General features: G+C 32.0%; 2 protein-coding genes across 4 annotated transcripts; one reads left to right on the forward strand and one right to left on the reverse strand.

Moving 5' to 3' along the window:
- Positions 1 to 2,151: 2,151 nt before the first annotated feature.
- Positions 2,152 to 7,161, reverse strand: LOC143062449 (caspase-3-like). Of its 3 annotated transcripts, none has more exons than XM_076234138.1 (7): positions 7,097 to 7,161; positions 6,460 to 6,574; positions 5,012 to 5,305; positions 4,447 to 4,545; positions 3,620 to 3,916; positions 3,123 to 3,327; positions 2,153 to 2,357 (listed from the first exon to the last, which is right to left on the reverse strand). In XM_076234138.1, exons 2-7 carry the CDS (start codon positions 6,563 to 6,565, stop codon positions 2,225 to 2,227), a joined length of 1,134 nt encoding a protein of 377 aa, XP_076090253.1. In that variant the 5' UTR covers positions 6,566 to 6,574; positions 7,097 to 7,161; the 3' UTR covers positions 2,153 to 2,224. The 3 variants fall into 3 exon arrangements, with proteins under 3 accessions (XP_076090254.1, XP_076090253.1, XP_076090252.1); XM_076234137.1 differs by having other exon boundaries at positions 2,154 to 2,357; positions 3,123 to 3,336; XM_076234139.1 differs by lacking the exon at positions 4,447 to 4,545 and having other exon boundaries at positions 2,152 to 2,357; positions 3,123 to 3,336.
- Positions 7,162 to 7,473: 312 nt separating this feature from the next.
- LOC143064735 (receptor-type tyrosine-protein phosphatase F-like) lies at positions 7,474 to 16,724 on the forward strand. The gene is made up of 13 exons (XM_076237792.1): positions 7,474 to 8,086; positions 8,751 to 8,829; positions 9,152 to 9,223; positions 9,620 to 9,697; positions 10,151 to 10,450; positions 10,960 to 11,061; positions 11,628 to 11,681; positions 12,304 to 12,597; positions 12,711 to 13,004; positions 13,831 to 14,106; positions 14,746 to 15,042; positions 15,413 to 15,551; positions 16,260 to 16,724. The coding sequence occupies exons 1-13, from the start codon at positions 8,054 to 8,056 to the stop codon at positions 16,390 to 16,392; spliced, it is 2,151 nt and encodes a 716-aa protein (XP_076093907.1). The 5' UTR covers positions 7,474 to 8,053; the 3' UTR covers positions 16,393 to 16,724.
- The last annotated feature ends 34 nt before the right edge of the window (positions 16,725 to 16,758 follow it).

Consider the following 16,758-nt stretch of genomic DNA (forward strand, 5'->3'; position numbering starts at 1 on the left):
CCCATTCAGAGTATTCTGATTGGATGTTATAGGTATTGATTTTGAATCTCGCCGAATGATGTCTCTACAAGAGATACTGAACCTACTATCTTAAAAAAGAGAGAAGCAGACAGCAGCAACCAAAAGAAACATTACATGCAATAAATTAAAATTAACAAGATATGTTCAACAAAATGATACTGATAATATTAAAAGTAAAATTGTGCTATTGCAAGTAAGCCCCTTTTCGTCAATAACAACACTTCACCAGATACCAAATGACATATACTTTAACTACTATATGTTACCATACGGCCTTTAAAAATGATCAAAACCAATACCGCATAGTCAGCTATTAAAGACCCCGAAATGGCAGTTCTAACAAGAAAATTAACGGCTTGATTTTTAAACGATAATCAAATTTGATATACAGCAACAAATGGCAACCACTGAATTACAGGCTCCTGACTTGGGACCGGCAAATAAAAAATGTGGCAATGTTAACATGTTAGCGGACGACCAATCATCCCACTAACTTGAAACATTTGTGTAACAATACAACATAAGACCACACTATAAAACTCAGTTGAAAAGGCTAAACTAATCAGATATATATATACACACACATAGAAATACATCTGACAAAAGCACAGAGATGACGTGGCAGGGTACTTGTACATCCCAACAACAAACATACATTAAGTATACAGATTTGAGAGTACACGCAGTTATTGATAGCTAGTTCAAAGCCTCTAAAAGCTAATAAATCATTCATCTAAGACTAAATTATCAATCAGAACACTTCCAAAAAGTCAGAGAAAAACATGACCTTATGCAATGCCAAGATACAGGTATCGAAACAAGTAAAATAACAAAAATACTGAAATCCGAGGAAATTTCAAAATAGAAAGTCTAAAAGCTGAAACACATCAAAGGAATGGATAACAACTGTCATATTTTCTTTTGTACAGAATGGTGGATTGGATCTGGTTTTATAGCTAGCTAAATTTCTCACTTGTATGACATTCGCATCAAATTTCATTATATTGACAACGAAGCGGGAACAAAACAAACAGACATAATAGGTAAAAATATTGAAATAAGAGTACAGCAGTCAACATTGTATTATAAGCTTAATAACTATAAAAACAAACAAATATGTAACAAAGAAGCACAAAAAGCTTATATCAAATTAAACAACCTCATTCATTGCAATTTTATTATACGATTTTATTTATCTATGTTAAGTCCACCCATAAAGGATTGAACCATTTTGAGTACTTAGACCGAATCCTTACCCTGACAGTCACATGGTTATGTGAACATTAATTCTGATGTAGACTCGCACATTTGACGTACATCAGTTCACCTTCATGTAAACGTCACACAGGTACATAGAACATAATTTTGTCGTTCAAAGTATGAACAGAATATAGTCTATAGTTCTTTTATGCATATCCTCTGCAGAATCTAAATTAGAAGTTTCCCTAGTCCTTCTTGATAAAATTGAGAAAGGAAATGGGGAATGTGTCAAAGCGACAACAACCCGACCATAGAGCAGACAACAGCATGCTTATAATGCTTATCGTGATTTTATATAAAAAATAAAAGCCACGTCATTGTGTATCAAATAAACAAAAATGGCATATAGACAAAGCACTTTAGCAAAAATGAAAGACACGCATACAAAAATTATAGAACAATAACACAATTGCGGGATGTATAAGTGCAAAGCCACGTCATCTGTATCAAATACACACACACAAAAATCATATAGACATGCAAAAACAGAGTCACTTCAAATGGATATCTACAAAAAAGATAGATTGTAGAGTCATGAATGTGCATGAATGGCAGATTTCCTATTTGTTAGTTCGCAGAACCTCAAAACAATATGATTAACCTGTAGATTATTGCTATTAATTTGTATGGTCAACGGTAAACGAAAATGATTGGATAATATAAATTAGGCCACTTACGACCTTACCATTCTGTGTAATATATTTTATTCCATAGTGGTTTCGATCAAAGCTATAAATACACAAATAACCATTGAAGCAACAAATGACCGTTAAAGAGGGGTGAACGATACCAGAGGGACATCCAAACTTATAGTCGAAAATAAACTGACAAAGACCAACAGATAAATAATAGTACACAAAAAACAATTACATTTCAAAATCATGTGAGGCAGAAAAGCAATCTTTTAAATAATTTTATTTTTATAATCTCTTGTACATAAATATTATTGGAAGAATATTGGTCCTCGTAGACATGAAACAAAAGTTGATACGGCATTTACATCGCCAGCTCTGTACTTAGCTTTCTTAGCAGTGAGTTCACGATTAACATCTTCCAAAATAGTTACAAGATCGTATCTGAAATAAGTCAATCAGACTTTAATAGCTTCTTGTACAACATTATATATAAACTGAAAACAAATAAAGGCAACAGTAGTATACCGCTGTTCAAAACTCATAAACCCATGGACAAATAACAAAATAGGGGTAACAAACTGAAACTGAGGGAAACGCATTAAATATAAGAGAACAACGACACAGCTTTAAAATTAACATCAAAACCAAATACATGAATTTGGGATAGATAAGTACCGTGACACGTCTTATAAAACTAGTTAATAATGGATTTGACTACCTTATATATAATGGAATTTGATACGTCTGTCATAAAATTGAAAGGTTTAGCTAGCTTTAAACCAGGTTAAATCCACCATGTACTACATAAGAACATTCCTGTACCAGGTCAAGAATATGACATTTGTTATCCATTCGTTTGATGTGTTTGACCTTTTGATTTTTTGCATTTTATTAGGGATTTTCCTTTTTGAAATTTCCTCAGAGTTCAGTATTTTTGTTACTTTACTTTTTACATTACTGACAAATGTTATGTTTCCTTTTTTTAGGGACAAGCTGATGTGATATGAAGACAAAATGAGTTAAACAATCTCTGTTTTAAAACTAAGTAAATTATATTTAGTCTTTGTAGTTATGTTTCAATAGTTCAATAATCCTTTAAAAATCAATGTTAAAGAGAAAATCTGATGTTATTTTTTAGAAAATATATCAAATGATTGCGATACAATTGACAGTTACAGCTACCAATATGACAATATTTCTACTTACGCCTCGCCTTTGTCTTTGAGATTTTTGTAGAGTGAGTTGAGATAAAATGATGAGGACTGTTCAGACCGGTAACTAACAGACCCAGGTAGAGAGGAGTATCCCACTAGAAAATCAACGTCGTTAATCAGAAACTTGGGTTTATCGTCTGGTATACTCTTTTCCCCTTTATTATTTCCTTCCATTGGCAGAGTTGCTGTGTCTGCAACTACAAGTACTATGGGGCAAAACTTTTAGTACATCTTACGTTTCATAGTAACTTTTTTTTTATATACAAACAAGTACAAATTATTTTTGAGGAAGGAATTTTGATTTGATGGAACATGTCACCGCCATCATAGTTAAACCATAAACATATAAACTTTTATTTCTCCATGTGGATCTGAAATTTTAGATAGATTTGAAAGATATCTAGCATAACAAAGTATGTTGATAACATTACTGTTTAAATGTAATGAATGATATTGAATTCTTTACAGGATAAATTGATAAAAACCTACCATCTTCTTCGCCAACTGGACAGGCCTGAAAGAAACATAGTTTTGGTTTGCCTTTCAGATCTTTGCACGTTTCCTGTTTGAACAACTTTAATTGTTGACTCATCAAAATTTGTTGCCCGTCACTGCCGTATAATTTCCCTATATTTCCATGGCTGGACAAAATAAGTAGAAAACAGTCAAAGGCTTTATGATCAGCACGAGCTATGGTCTTTATTTCATGTTCCATTTCCCATTTTTTCAGGTTATCTTTCCTAACTACACGGAATCCTAGTCCCGTTAAAACTGTTTCTAGGTTTTCTGAGAATACAGTATAAACAACAATTTAAAACTTAAAGTTGCTAGAAATCAAATTAAAAATTAAGATTATGTGAATATATAAAATTAGGGATTATAGATAACGTATTCCAACTTGAACTTCCTTTTTTACAATGCCATAAAACATACTATACTGTACTAGCAATATACACACTTCATCTTCTGATAGAATATGCATTGTCAACTCATACGATATTCAAGAGATTGCAGCTGCTACTGTCTGAGCAAAAAATGAATGAGCCAGGGTTTTCACAAACAATGTTTCGTCCTTTTTCCTTTACAACATCATCAAAAAGTATCTTCGGAGTTACTCGACCAAGTTAATACACCAATAACCTCTAGAAAATATGTGGTTAATCCTATAATGTTTTATTTCCAAAATTAGAATCAATGTTAATACCAATGAAAACAATATTTAAATATTTTACTACTGTGCTAAATTTATAACCATTAATAATAGGTTTTCAAAGACTCGATTAGTTTACATTGAGCTGTTTAATATCGACCTTTACCTGCATCAGTGTCTGCTCCTGGTCTTTTCGGTAATTCTCTACTTAAAGGGTCTCCAGGAATCTGGTAGAATGTTCCATTACTAATGATTAATGCATAACCTGTCCAAAATGGCAGACATACTTAGGGATATATAAAATTTCAGTATATGCGATCATATCTAACGTAAAGTTAATAAAAAAAAGTAATTAACTATGTTTATTTACATTAATTTTTCTTTCCATATTAATACATATTCCAACAAGTGAACATGTATATCCAAATTATTTTTCAAAGAATTCCACTCAAGCCTTAGCTAGGAGCCGTTTTAAACTTGCAATGAGGTGAAAGTGATTAAGCTACATATTGAAGGCCTCACTGTGATTCGAGATGAAGAACAGCAATAATTGCGCTGATCCTTTGGTTTTTGTGTGTTTTTTGTTGTTGTTGTGGTTTTTGCTGTGCATGTATGGGTTTTGTGTCATTGATGAATACCCCATATCCTTTGATTTTCTATTAGACAATTAAAACTCTTGTGTTATTGATTGCAAGATCATTTTATCAATATTAAATAACGAAAATACACACCTCTTGGTTTAGCATCCATCTTGTACTTAAATCCTTCACTGTAATCCTGGAACTGCCTTACTATCATGTCCACTTCTAATCTAGTGGAATGACCCTTCTCTAATGGCTGCAACTTCCGGAAAAGCTCTGTGAGAAAACCTGATGTGTTTACGAACCTATCGTCTGTTTTTAACTTTTTGTACTGATCCAAAACCAGTTGAGCGTCTGCCAGAGGCAATTCTGTAGTTCCTAACTTAAGTTCAATACTTTCAGTTTTCCCCGATTTACCTTTGGTTATCTTCTGTGGTGTCTCATCTGCAATGTTCATTTTGAAAAATTATACCTGAATAACACCTCGAAATTTTTTACAATAAGGATCAATTAAGGTGGCTCGGGGCCTATTAAAAGTTTCTATCAGAAGTGCCGTATTTTTTTATATTTTATTCTTGACAGAAATTAAATCAAATTGGTCGAAAAAAAATAGGGGGTCACGGACCATTTAAGCTCAAAATTTTACTTTTGAACAGGTATGTAAAAGGGACCATTTTTCAATGAAATGATAGGGAAAATAGAGGTGTTGACATAATTTTATCGGATTATCAAAAAAAACGTTCTATGACACTTGATCCAAAACTGTAATATAAAAAGCTGAAATATAGCTTCAAAGAATGAGCAAATAAAAAAAAAAATAGGTCACCGATAAGGAAAAAAATATATTCTGCCTTAAAATCCAAATTTTGGCGGGAAAATGGTAAAAATGGGTAAAATGTCATTTTGACCCTTTATCAAATACGGATTATAACGAAAATATTCTATTATTCACATAACTACAATGATTTAGTATTTCTAATCAATCAAAATATTTAAAAAAATTATATCGAATTTACGACAAATACTTTTGTAATTCATGCGTGAAATTATGCGCAGTCGAATAGTCCCGAGCCACCTTAAGAACAAAACTTTGCGATAAAAGAGATGATTGCAGCTTACCAATTGTGAACTTTCCACTTATACAAAGCAATATTCCTATAACGCCTACATATGAATTATATATTACCCTGTATATGCAATATTACAGTGCTAACGTTTTCTGTCATAATTTCCCTAATATATAACTGCTGCATACAAGGAAGCTATTGATCCATTGGTTCCAAGAGATAGGTTAAAGTAATCTCTTCGATAATTTTACGGACGCCGTTACGAGTTGGATAACTGTTACTGAATATCTGTTTCACAGATGACAACGTATTTATATGTCCACAATGCCGTTACCACAGTCCAATTCTCTTTTCCTCGAATGTGAACGAGAATTATAGCTAATATGTACGGCATGAGTAGCATGAAGAGTAAAAGTATGTACATGTACAACATCAACATATTTTTTTTCCTATTTGAACAGTTGGAACCTTTTCTGTTGTCCACAAGCCAAACCATTGTTTTTCCTGCCATGTCAAAATTACAATAATTACCTTCCTGTGGACCACCATTTAAACCTTGAACAATATATTTCTTGTCTTTTTTAAGCTTGCCATCCTCTTTTCCTTGACCTTTAGTCGTCTTGTTTGATGCTGCCATGCTGCTATCCTTTTAAATAGAGAAAAATATTGTATAAATCAAAATTGCGATCTTTTTTATCTTGATTAATTTTAATACAATGATTTCATATTATAGAACTACAAAAATGCCATTTGTAACTGCGATGCATAATTATTGAAATAGAATTAAATGAGTTAATACATAGACAACAGCTGAGATATGGGCCTGTTCTTGCAGGCATCTGGGAAGAATCTCATTATAGTCTCTAAATGGTATTGTCTAGTTGAGGTAAATGGTTTTCTCACATGTGATTGTATGTTTACTACTGTTTCTTCGTGGGTTGCTCTCTAGTTACCGAGTTTCAACCTTGATACTAGATTTTACTTGTTTGCATGATATTTGTTCTTGTCCATGATTGTAGACTGAATTTTAAGTTTGCAAATTCAGCAGCTCGTCTATATTTCACCGAAAGGTCATCTACTATTAACAAAACTCAATGCCATAAAAGCCCTGTCACGCACTCATAAAACCAACACATACACCAATAATAATTTGAATATGAATATTTACCTTTTTCTTGAATCGTCAACATTTGTGTCATTCTTGCAAAACCAAAATAATCATATACACGTGACTTGCGTAAGCATATGTATAAATGTACAGTTGTGATCAATGGTCCGATCGACGAAACTCCTTTATACATTTCAATTAAAAAACTATATTAAGACTAATTCTGGTTCCATTGGAATTTTTGAATATTTTCTAGGTGTTTTTTTTTTTGTTTTCTAATTGATGGTCAGCTCTCTTGTTTTAAGTTTACCCATCATCCCTAACAATAGAATATTTATAACTAAAAAAATGTAGACGAAACGCGCGTCTGGCGTATATACTAAATTTTGTCCTGATATCAATGATGAGTTTATTATCATACATGTACAATGTCTCAATAAAACAGAAATGTTAAACATCAATACTGACGTTACCTATACAACACAGAAAAGACCATTGATCACACGAGGTAAAAACACCAGTACTTGAAATTTAATGGCATGCTTAAATATCAAATATAAAAACAGTTTTGAAGTAAAGTATTGCTACAAATACCCCCCTTTTTTCCCTCGTTGTAAACATAGTACTACTATTACATTAAATATATCTATATTTATATTCGGAATGTGTACTCTAATTAACTGTACAAAAGAAAATTATAATATTCGACACTTTTGATACAAGCCTTTCAAATTAATTGTTCCACCGTTAAACTCTCTATTGGCGACATATAGGGTTACAATTCCAACTTTTAACAGATTAAGATAACAGGAAACTTTAAAACAAGTAGGTAATTGTAAACTTCTTTCGTGTTTTTGTCTTCGATAAACATTTTTTTACATAATTCTATTCTAAATCATAAACGTCTTGTCGAGAAATAATTTGGTAACCCTAATAACTGTTATATTACATCTTTTATCTAATTTTTGAAGTAATACATTATTTCTATTTTCAGTATGTAAAAATATTAAAACAGGGATGTCATCAATAGGGGATAAATGGAAGGAAATGGTAAGGCATATTACTTAAAAAAATCTTTTTACAATAATAAGCACTGCAAAACGTGTGTGCTGACCGAGGTTTACACCTGTCAATAGTCGCATTAATTGTACTAAAGACTTTTATGTTTAAATTCTATAATTATATATATTTTGTAATGAAACTTTTAGCATTCTTCATGCAGGATTCTCTAGAGAGGTGCTTCGAAAGAGGACTGATTATGATATACGCGCGCGTAAATGTCCTTCATACAGTCATAATTTTGACTCTTACATGTCACTGTAGTCATTCCATGTTTTGACCCAAGAACAAAATAAACAAATCAATTCGATAAATAGTAAATCTTTTTTCTTCAACAGAATTATTAAAAAAAAAAAAAAAAAACGCTCGACGCAATATAACTTATTTTCATGTCATGGAGGGCGCTCAATCAAAAAAAGTTTTATATCATGACTCGTTGACGATATCATTTTCAATTTCTTAATTTATAAACCTCTTACTGTAGATGTCAAACGCAGAAGGCGTTTCTGACACAACATTTGGTACAGCTTACCAGCTACTAACTAGTATCCGTTTTCATTATGTTAAGCTTAGTGTATCAATTTACTATCTATATACTGAAATGTCAATGAATACTGTTGAGGCAATTGTAACTTGTTATATCAATGTGTTGTAGAGCATTTTGGATAACCCAGTGCCACATTACAGAAATGTACACGTGGTGAAAAAGAAACCTCTTAGAAATATTGGACCAGGTAAGATCAATTACATTTCTGGAACTTCCCTCACCAGTGACTTGTTGAATACATTTTATTTGACGCAAAAGATTTTACTTAGTAGGAAAAAGAAAATACCTGTTTCCATGCACACACTTTTCTACCCATAAACTTTATTTATCCCTTCCATACATTTTGAAATACAACAAATAAGGTTCATAAAGATATAAAAGAATAACTGCGCTGTAGAAACAAAACAAACCTCCTCAATGGTATTTGACAGATCGTTTTTCATTCGATAAGGTATGTTAGATTGTTTTACAGCATGTTATTTGAGATATTAATACATCATTATTTGTAGGATTCAAGTCTGCACCAGCGTATGGAAAGAAATGGGTTCATCACAAGAAAATATCAGACAACGAATCTTTAGGTAAGTATACACAGTTTGACAAAACCAGATTTAAAATAGCTTTCAGTAACTGCAAGATTGTTTAGATCGACACTTTGTGTCTTTTCTGTATAATAGTTGGGTTTTTGTGTGTGTGTGTGTGTTTTTTTTTTTTTGTACTTCGTGCGGATCTGATGAGTCTAGACATAGAGCGAATCGAAACTTGAATTATCCTCTAAGTTTCATCAACCTCTTTATTGTAAATGACTGTATATGTTGATGTGCTTCAGATCTGTTGCAGTTAAGTGTGTCATTGCACACAAGTACTATTCTATTCAAGCAATTATAGTTCAGAAATATTGTGGAATTATTCGCTATTCTTATCTTGTTCATTTATATATAACTTCGTGATGTATTATAGTACCTGATTTATTTCAGTATCATCTGCCTCCGGGTTTCTGTCCTATCGATCGTGGACCAAAACAAGTCATGCTTCTTCGCTGACGGGGAAACTAAGTGAGTTGTTTTAGATGGCAAATAATAGCTACTAAATATTTAAAGACCAATGATAACAAATATTCTTAACCACACACTTATATGTGCACTATTAAAACATGTTTTATTAGGTCAACTGCTTAAATAAATAGTTCTGGTTTGTTATTATAATGTGCAAAACAGTATAAAAAAAGATAAAAGTAGAATAAACTTCATTTTATTGCGAATTATTTATTTTTGAATTACATTCATACAAGTTCTGGATCTGCTTTTATTGACTGTTTGTAGACTTGAAAAAAACATTACAACATCACATTTGCTTCTGTATGATTAACACCCAATCCTTTAAACGCTTTGCTCGCTCACATTGATGTGGTTCTTTGAGAAATTATTTCTGTGTGAGCCGTAGTAGTAAGAGTATCATAAATGTTGATGACAGGCAGCTATGACCTTTCACCTTTGTGTTTTTTTTAGGAATATTTCACCCAGAAAACGTTGTTGTCCGTCTTATCTCTCCTACCTCAATTAGGGTGTCATGGCGGCCTCCAGAAAATTATGGAAGCGAAATCTCGCGATATATCATAGATGTTATGACTGAAGATGGGGACAAAATTGGACAGCACATAATTGAAGTCGACAACCCAGTGAAAAACCATTACACATACGAAATAGATAATCTACCTTCTGATGCAAAATTAAATGTCAACATAAAAGCCAAAAGAAAGGGATATTACAGTGATTCTGTACAGAGAGAAATATCAACTTATGAAGAAAGTAGGTTTAAAGATAAAGTCATCTAATAAATCTTACCATATAAATATTAAGCATGTAATTAATTAAAAATCTGACTTCTCGGGCGACGATTCATGTTAAAATGAAAGCCTAAATTTCATCTTTCAATACTTAAATAAAAGCAACAGTAGTATACCGCTGTTCGAAAGTCATAAATCGATTGAAACAAAAACAAATCCGGGTTACAAAATAAAACCGAGCTAAACACATCAACTATAAGAGGAAAACAACGAAACAACAGAAACACTGAAGTCAACAAAATACAAACGACAATGAATGCAACACACACAGAAACGAACTATGAGAACATCTGCCATTTTCCTTACTTTGAACAGGACATTTTAAGAAGACAAAAAAAGGGTGAGTTGATCCTGTTTTCTTTTTGGTGTAAAAAGATATCATCATTTTCAATAAGATTCTATCGAGAACGTGACAATAATCTTAACTGTTTAACATTTATGGTCGATTTATCCACAAATAATTAATTTCAGATATAGCAGACCGGAATCATATGAGAAGAAAAATAGAGACATCAGATGGCGAGCGCGGAATTGTATCACCTATGCCATATCACATGGGAGATAAAACTAGAGGTAAAGAATTATATTGATTTTTTCATATCTACATTGTACCTTCATTTTTGCATTATTAATTCAGGTATCTGTAAATCTAAATTACGTAAAAAAAAAATCTATCAAAGGTTAAATACTAATGGAGCTGCTTACTTAGTTTCTGCATAATTTCTAAATCTATCAACGGAGAAATCAAGATTATATATGTTATAAATCATCAGTATCGACTACTGAGCTGTAAATTAACTGAGTCAAGATTTCAAGTTCATTTCAGGTAGGCGACAATATTAGCTTTTTCTTCCTTTCCTCTGTTTATATCGTTAACTGGCTATGTATAATGGTTCATTGTGAACTTAGATATTTTATATGTATTTTTTAAAGTCCAATATAAGTTCCAAGTCTCAGAAAAAAGTTCGAAAGGTCAAATAAAGAGTTGAAGAGCATTGAAAACACAAAATTCAAGAAGATTTTGCCAGAAACAGCTTCGATAATCTATTCCTGACCATGGGATAGAACATCCTTAGTTTTCGAAGATTTCAAAGTTTTGTAAAGACATGTCTTTTATATTCAATGTGTTATCTTTGCAGGTTTCGCTTTAATCATAGTAAACCTTAATAACCCGGCAGGGGAAGAAGATGCAGGTATGTGATGTTTAAGTTTTGTAAGATTAACTTTCAAAGTTGTTTTAATGTAATGCAGATATAGTGCGTAATTAGAGTGAAGGACAATCTCGCTCTTGACATCTTTGGTTGAAATAGCAATGAACATAAGACAATATAATTGTTTTTTATTCATGTTTTAATCTTTCGAATTTCGAGGATGTAAACAAATATATGTCACCGGTCGGACCTTAACAATCACCAAAACATATATACCGCATATAATGATACCATAAACCGCATTATTTATATTCGCGAATAAAATGATATTGCTGTTTCCTTGTATCAAATCACGTAAGAAATCCTTTCAATCTTATCATAATATTTGATTTATATTTTCTATTAGATTCAGAGACTATTACAGAATTGTTGAAAAATGCTTTCCCATTGTGAACATGACTGTGTAGTACTTTATGAACATTCTGTCAAATTATACATAATCGTCTTTATTTATTACTTTTCAAATTCGAGCAAAATTAGTCGACTCAGTTTTATTCATCAAAATCGGGTAATGTAGAGTACATATGATGTCTTTATTTTTGTACTATATACTCATATATTTATGTAGAACTTTACTGTCTCATCTTATTAACATTTATTTTAGATTACATGAAAAGTCTTTTCAAGGATCACCTAAATTTTAAAGTTGCTACTCATCTGAACTTAGAAGCATCAAAGATGAAATCAGCAGTTCAACACTATGCTGAACAAGAGTCCTACCATGATATATTTGTCTGTGTGTTTGCTTGTTCAGGAAATCTAGGAGTGTTATATGGCTCTGATGGAAAACGAAGTGTACCAATAGAAGATTTGCTACGACCCCTCAGTGAAAGTAGAGGGTTACAAGATAAACCTAAAATTGTTTTAATAGATGCTTGTCAAGGAGTTGAAGAACATTGTAAGTTACCTATGTATTTAACAAAGTTTGAATTAAATGTATTTCATCTTAAACTATAATGACCAAAACATTAATTATCTCCTTAATTATTTGACATATATTTTTATTTTTAGTTGAAATCCATGCAACACCATTAGCTCCACATTCAATCAAAATATCTTGGTCTCAGCACAAAGTCGGTGAGGGAGATGAAGTAAGATATATGGTTTACTATAGAGTTTCCGGAGGAGGAGAACGATTCGAAGAAATCACAGAGCATAACTCTCTGATACTAAGAGATCTTCAAGACAATACAGCATATAGAATAATTGTTGTTCCACTTTGGAAGTTTCGATCTCTTTCGGGAAAATGGAAAGAGGTCAAAGGTACACCATCTCAAGAAATTGAATGCTCTACATTTGAAAAAGGTATATAATTCCATTATCAAATACCAAACATCCGGAATCTAATTTTTAAGTACCACAAAGGGCTGATAACTTTAAGTGGTAACTTCAATTTCCTCCAACCCTTTGATGAAAATGTATCCTGTCATCAATTTATAATTAGTAGGATTTTGAAACGCAAGTACCACATTAACTTTTGATTTGTCAAAATTGATTCTTATGATCTAACCAAATTTACGCAAATAAGAACTTGTTGTTTGAACTACAATGTAAACACTTATAAAAAAATTTCAAGAATGATTGTTGCGCTAAAAAAAGATTCAAGACAGATCATCATATCTACCAAAAAACTGTGTTTCCGTGTTGATATCGTGTTTTGCGTGTGGAATTTGATGTAAGAGGCCAGTAATAAATCACAACCAGTCATGGATTAGTCTGATTTGAAAACACGCAACATTTGCATCAAAATATATTTTATTATTAGAGAAATAATCAATAAGATATATAATAAAAGCCAAAAATTTGACGGAAAGATTCTTGAATAGGTAGGGTACACTATTTATACGGGTAGGCTTAGTTATGTTCCCGCCAATGTAATTGTTAATTTACACAATACTCATTTTGTTTACCTAGGTAATTCAACAATTTGAATTTAAAAAAAGTACCACCATATAACATACGAAAATGTTGTTCAAATGCCAATGAGACAACCTGTCATCAAAAACCAAACGACTTAGAAGTAATCATCTATAAAACAAAACCCATACCGCATTGCAGTCGCTTAACCCTCCCCATACCTTATACAGTGTTGGTACCATACTTTAAAAGATGGCACATATATTTTTTTCAGATTCATTTCAGCCAAGGCATATTAATGCTGTTTCAATGAATCCATATAGCATTGATGTGTCATGGATAGGACCCAAATACTTTGAGAATATAAAGAACTATATAATATTTTTTCGTGGATCACGGATAACAGTCAGTCCCTCGCCAGATACACTGAACTATTTTACACAACTTCATCACTTACTACCAGACACTGAATACAAATTAAAAGTGGTAGCTGTCTTAAAAAACGGACAGCGAGATGAAGTGGAATTATTTGCTCACACGAAAAAGAAAGGTATGTTACTAGTATGTAAAATGCAATACTATATGACTCGAAATGTAATTACATATAGTTTTTCTACTAAAGCTCAAAATTTTGAACACTTGCACAAAAACAACAACACTTCTGATTTTAACTTACAAAATCAAAGGCAATATATATAGAAAGCAATTGCAAATCGAGGCTGTGTATGAGAGACGAATGCCAGCTTCAAAGTAAGAGTCATCTGGTGCCCAAAAATATACTTATTTGAGAGGATTACTGCTTACTATTGCACAAAGGGTTCAAAATGGTAAATTTTAAGTTCTGTCATCAAAAGTTTTACTTACGCCACACTGATATGGTTTATTACCTTAGCTGTATTTGGCAAAACTTTTATAAATATTTGGTCCTGCAGGGCTCTTCGGCTTCGTGCTTTTTTTGGCCTTTTCAACATTTTTCATTCGAGCGTCACTGATGAGTCTTTTGTAGACGAAACGCGCGTTTTTATCCTGGTATCTATGATGAATTTATTTGCCTCTATGGTATATATGTGTCACTGATGGCAATTTATATGGTTCATTTGTCGTTACCACAGTCTCGTCCTCTTTCCCTCAATTGTTGGAGGACAAAACTAGATGTTACGAGTTAAATATATTTTTTTGTAAATTTCAGAAAACATGCAACCAAAGCAAATCGATTGTTTTGTGATTTCACCGACACAAGTGTGCGTGAGATGGAAACCACCAGACGGGAAACATAAACATTTATTAACAAAATACAAAGTTCGATGGGGTGAAAGTGCAAGAAACTATAAAGAGATTGACACTGAATACGCTTCGTGTATTTTATGGGACTTAAATGTAAATACAGAATATACAATACAAGTTAATGTTGTAACAAAGAAAGGCAAGTTTGATATACCAATAGAAGTGAAGGAGCCTGCAAGAACAACCATTCGAACGACTACACGTAAGTAAATACTAGATTTACTTTACTTCATAAACCATGTGCAAATACTTTTTTTTATAAACGTCTTCCCATGCGTTTATAAAATTCAGTTTACCTACGAGAATTCTCGTAGTCACCAGAATAAACTGTAAAATAATGTGTTATCTCACAAAAAAGAAGCATGATTATTTCATTGTTTACCGATTTTCCTTCGAGCTATTTTTTCATATTCTATTTTAAGAGCATTTCATTTAGTTTTATTTGTGTGTTTGTCATATAATTGTTCTACTCAATTGTATTTTCTGCTTCTTTTTTGTGTAATGTCTGAGCATCCAATTGAATTTCTCCAAATAAATGATTCAAAACTTAAAATTGTTCATTCTTTTTAAAGCTGGATCTACATATATTCCAAAAGAACCAGATTTCTTAATTGGCATATCTACGATACCAAGATTTGGGAGCTACTTAGACCAAGAAAAAGGATCCAAGTATCTATCGGCAATCAAACATCACTTTGAAGACAATCCAAGGTATTTTTAATTAGAACTGTATAACATATTTATCAGGTTGCATGTTGTTTGTAGTGATCTTGTCAAATGTATCGCGCTATTATTTGATTTTAAAAAGAGGGACGAAGGATACCAGAGGGGTGTTTTAACTCATAAATCGAAAAAAAATGAGAACGTCATGGCTAAAAAAGAAAAAGACAAACAGACAAATGTTGTACACAACAAAGAAAACTAAAGACTAATAAACATGAAAAACTGTTGCTGATGTGATGCTGTCAAATATATATCGAGCTACTATTTAGATTTATAATTGGCTTGCGCAATATTTTAATTAATGTCTTCTAAATGCACTTGAAAAAAAGCTAAGATAAGAAAGTTTATATTAAGTGCTAGAACAGAATGCTCAACGAGTCGTTAATAATTTTGAAAAGAATTACTTTTCTACATTAAGCAACTATATATAAAACTGTTCCTGTGTATAGAATAAACAGCATGTAACTGCATGACCCTCCTTTTTCACACAAAAATATTAATGTTTAGCAATGCAATGATTCCCCTGCAAACTAATTCAATTTGATAATTGCAAGTGGGTATTTTGTTCAGAACATTTTAGGCAGAATTTAGAAACAGTTTCGTTAATATAAAAATCATTTAAGAAAAGACGTTTTTGTTAATTGTGAGCTATGTGAAAAAAAAACAATAAATAAAAAGTCTCAGTTGTTTTTACAGACTTGTAAGGAGAGATATAACAACCGTTCTTCAAGAAGCAAACACCATGGTTAACACAGATGAGAACACCACAGTCAGACAGGTGGCTTTGTTATACTCTACACTGACAGGACCTATATACTTTAATTCATGAAATGCATAATTAGAAGCAACTTTTCAAAACTTAAATTCTAATACACCGAAAAAATTCAAAACACACTACAAAACTTGCAGGTGACTGTTAATCTTGTTTTTTTTTTTCGAGCCAACTGAAGTGTGAATTTATATATGTATAACGTCAACATGATTGCAACTTCTGATTCACGATTATAATTCAAGATTATCATCCTCTTTTTGAGTAAAAAACATGGATTTAGATTTACAATTCTATTTGAAGATGATACACCATTTGAATTAGACAATAACGTATTTTTCGAATGTTTGTACTTGGTCAACTTTTATATTATTAAAATACATTCTGGTGCGATATTGTCAGTAGTCTTTGTTGTTTTTGTTGTAT

This window comes from Mytilus galloprovincialis, chromosome 2 (genome assembly GCF_965363235.1).
Source record: "Mytilus galloprovincialis chromosome 2, xbMytGall1.hap1.1, whole genome shotgun sequence".
In the NCBI taxonomy this organism is placed as follows: Eukaryota; Metazoa; Mollusca; class Bivalvia; order Mytilida; family Mytilidae; genus Mytilus; species Mytilus galloprovincialis.

Coding starts and splice junctions, on each gene's coding strand:
- LOC143062449 (XM_076234137.1), bottom strand. CDS start 6,565: ATGGCAGCATCAAACAAGACGACTAAAGGTCAAGGAAAAGAGGATGGC. Junction 3,917..4,446: donor AGGAGCAGACACTGATGCAG/GTAAAGGTCGAT, acceptor CTGTATTCTCAG/AAAACCTAGAAACAGTTTTA. Junction 2,358..3,122: donor CTCAAAGACAAAGGCGAGGC/GTAAGTAGAAAT, acceptor GACTTATTTCAG/ATACGATCTTGTAACTATTT.
- LOC143064735 (XM_076237792.1), top strand. CDS start 8,054: ATGTCATCAATAGGGGATAAATGGAAGGAAATG. Junction 8,087..8,750: donor GGGATAAATGGAAGGAAATG/GTAAGGCATATT, acceptor AATGTGTTGTAG/AGCATTTTGGATAACCCAGT. Junction 15,043..15,412: donor AACCATTCGAACGACTACAC/GTAAGTAAATAC, acceptor TTCTTTTTAAAG/CTGGATCTACATATATTCCA.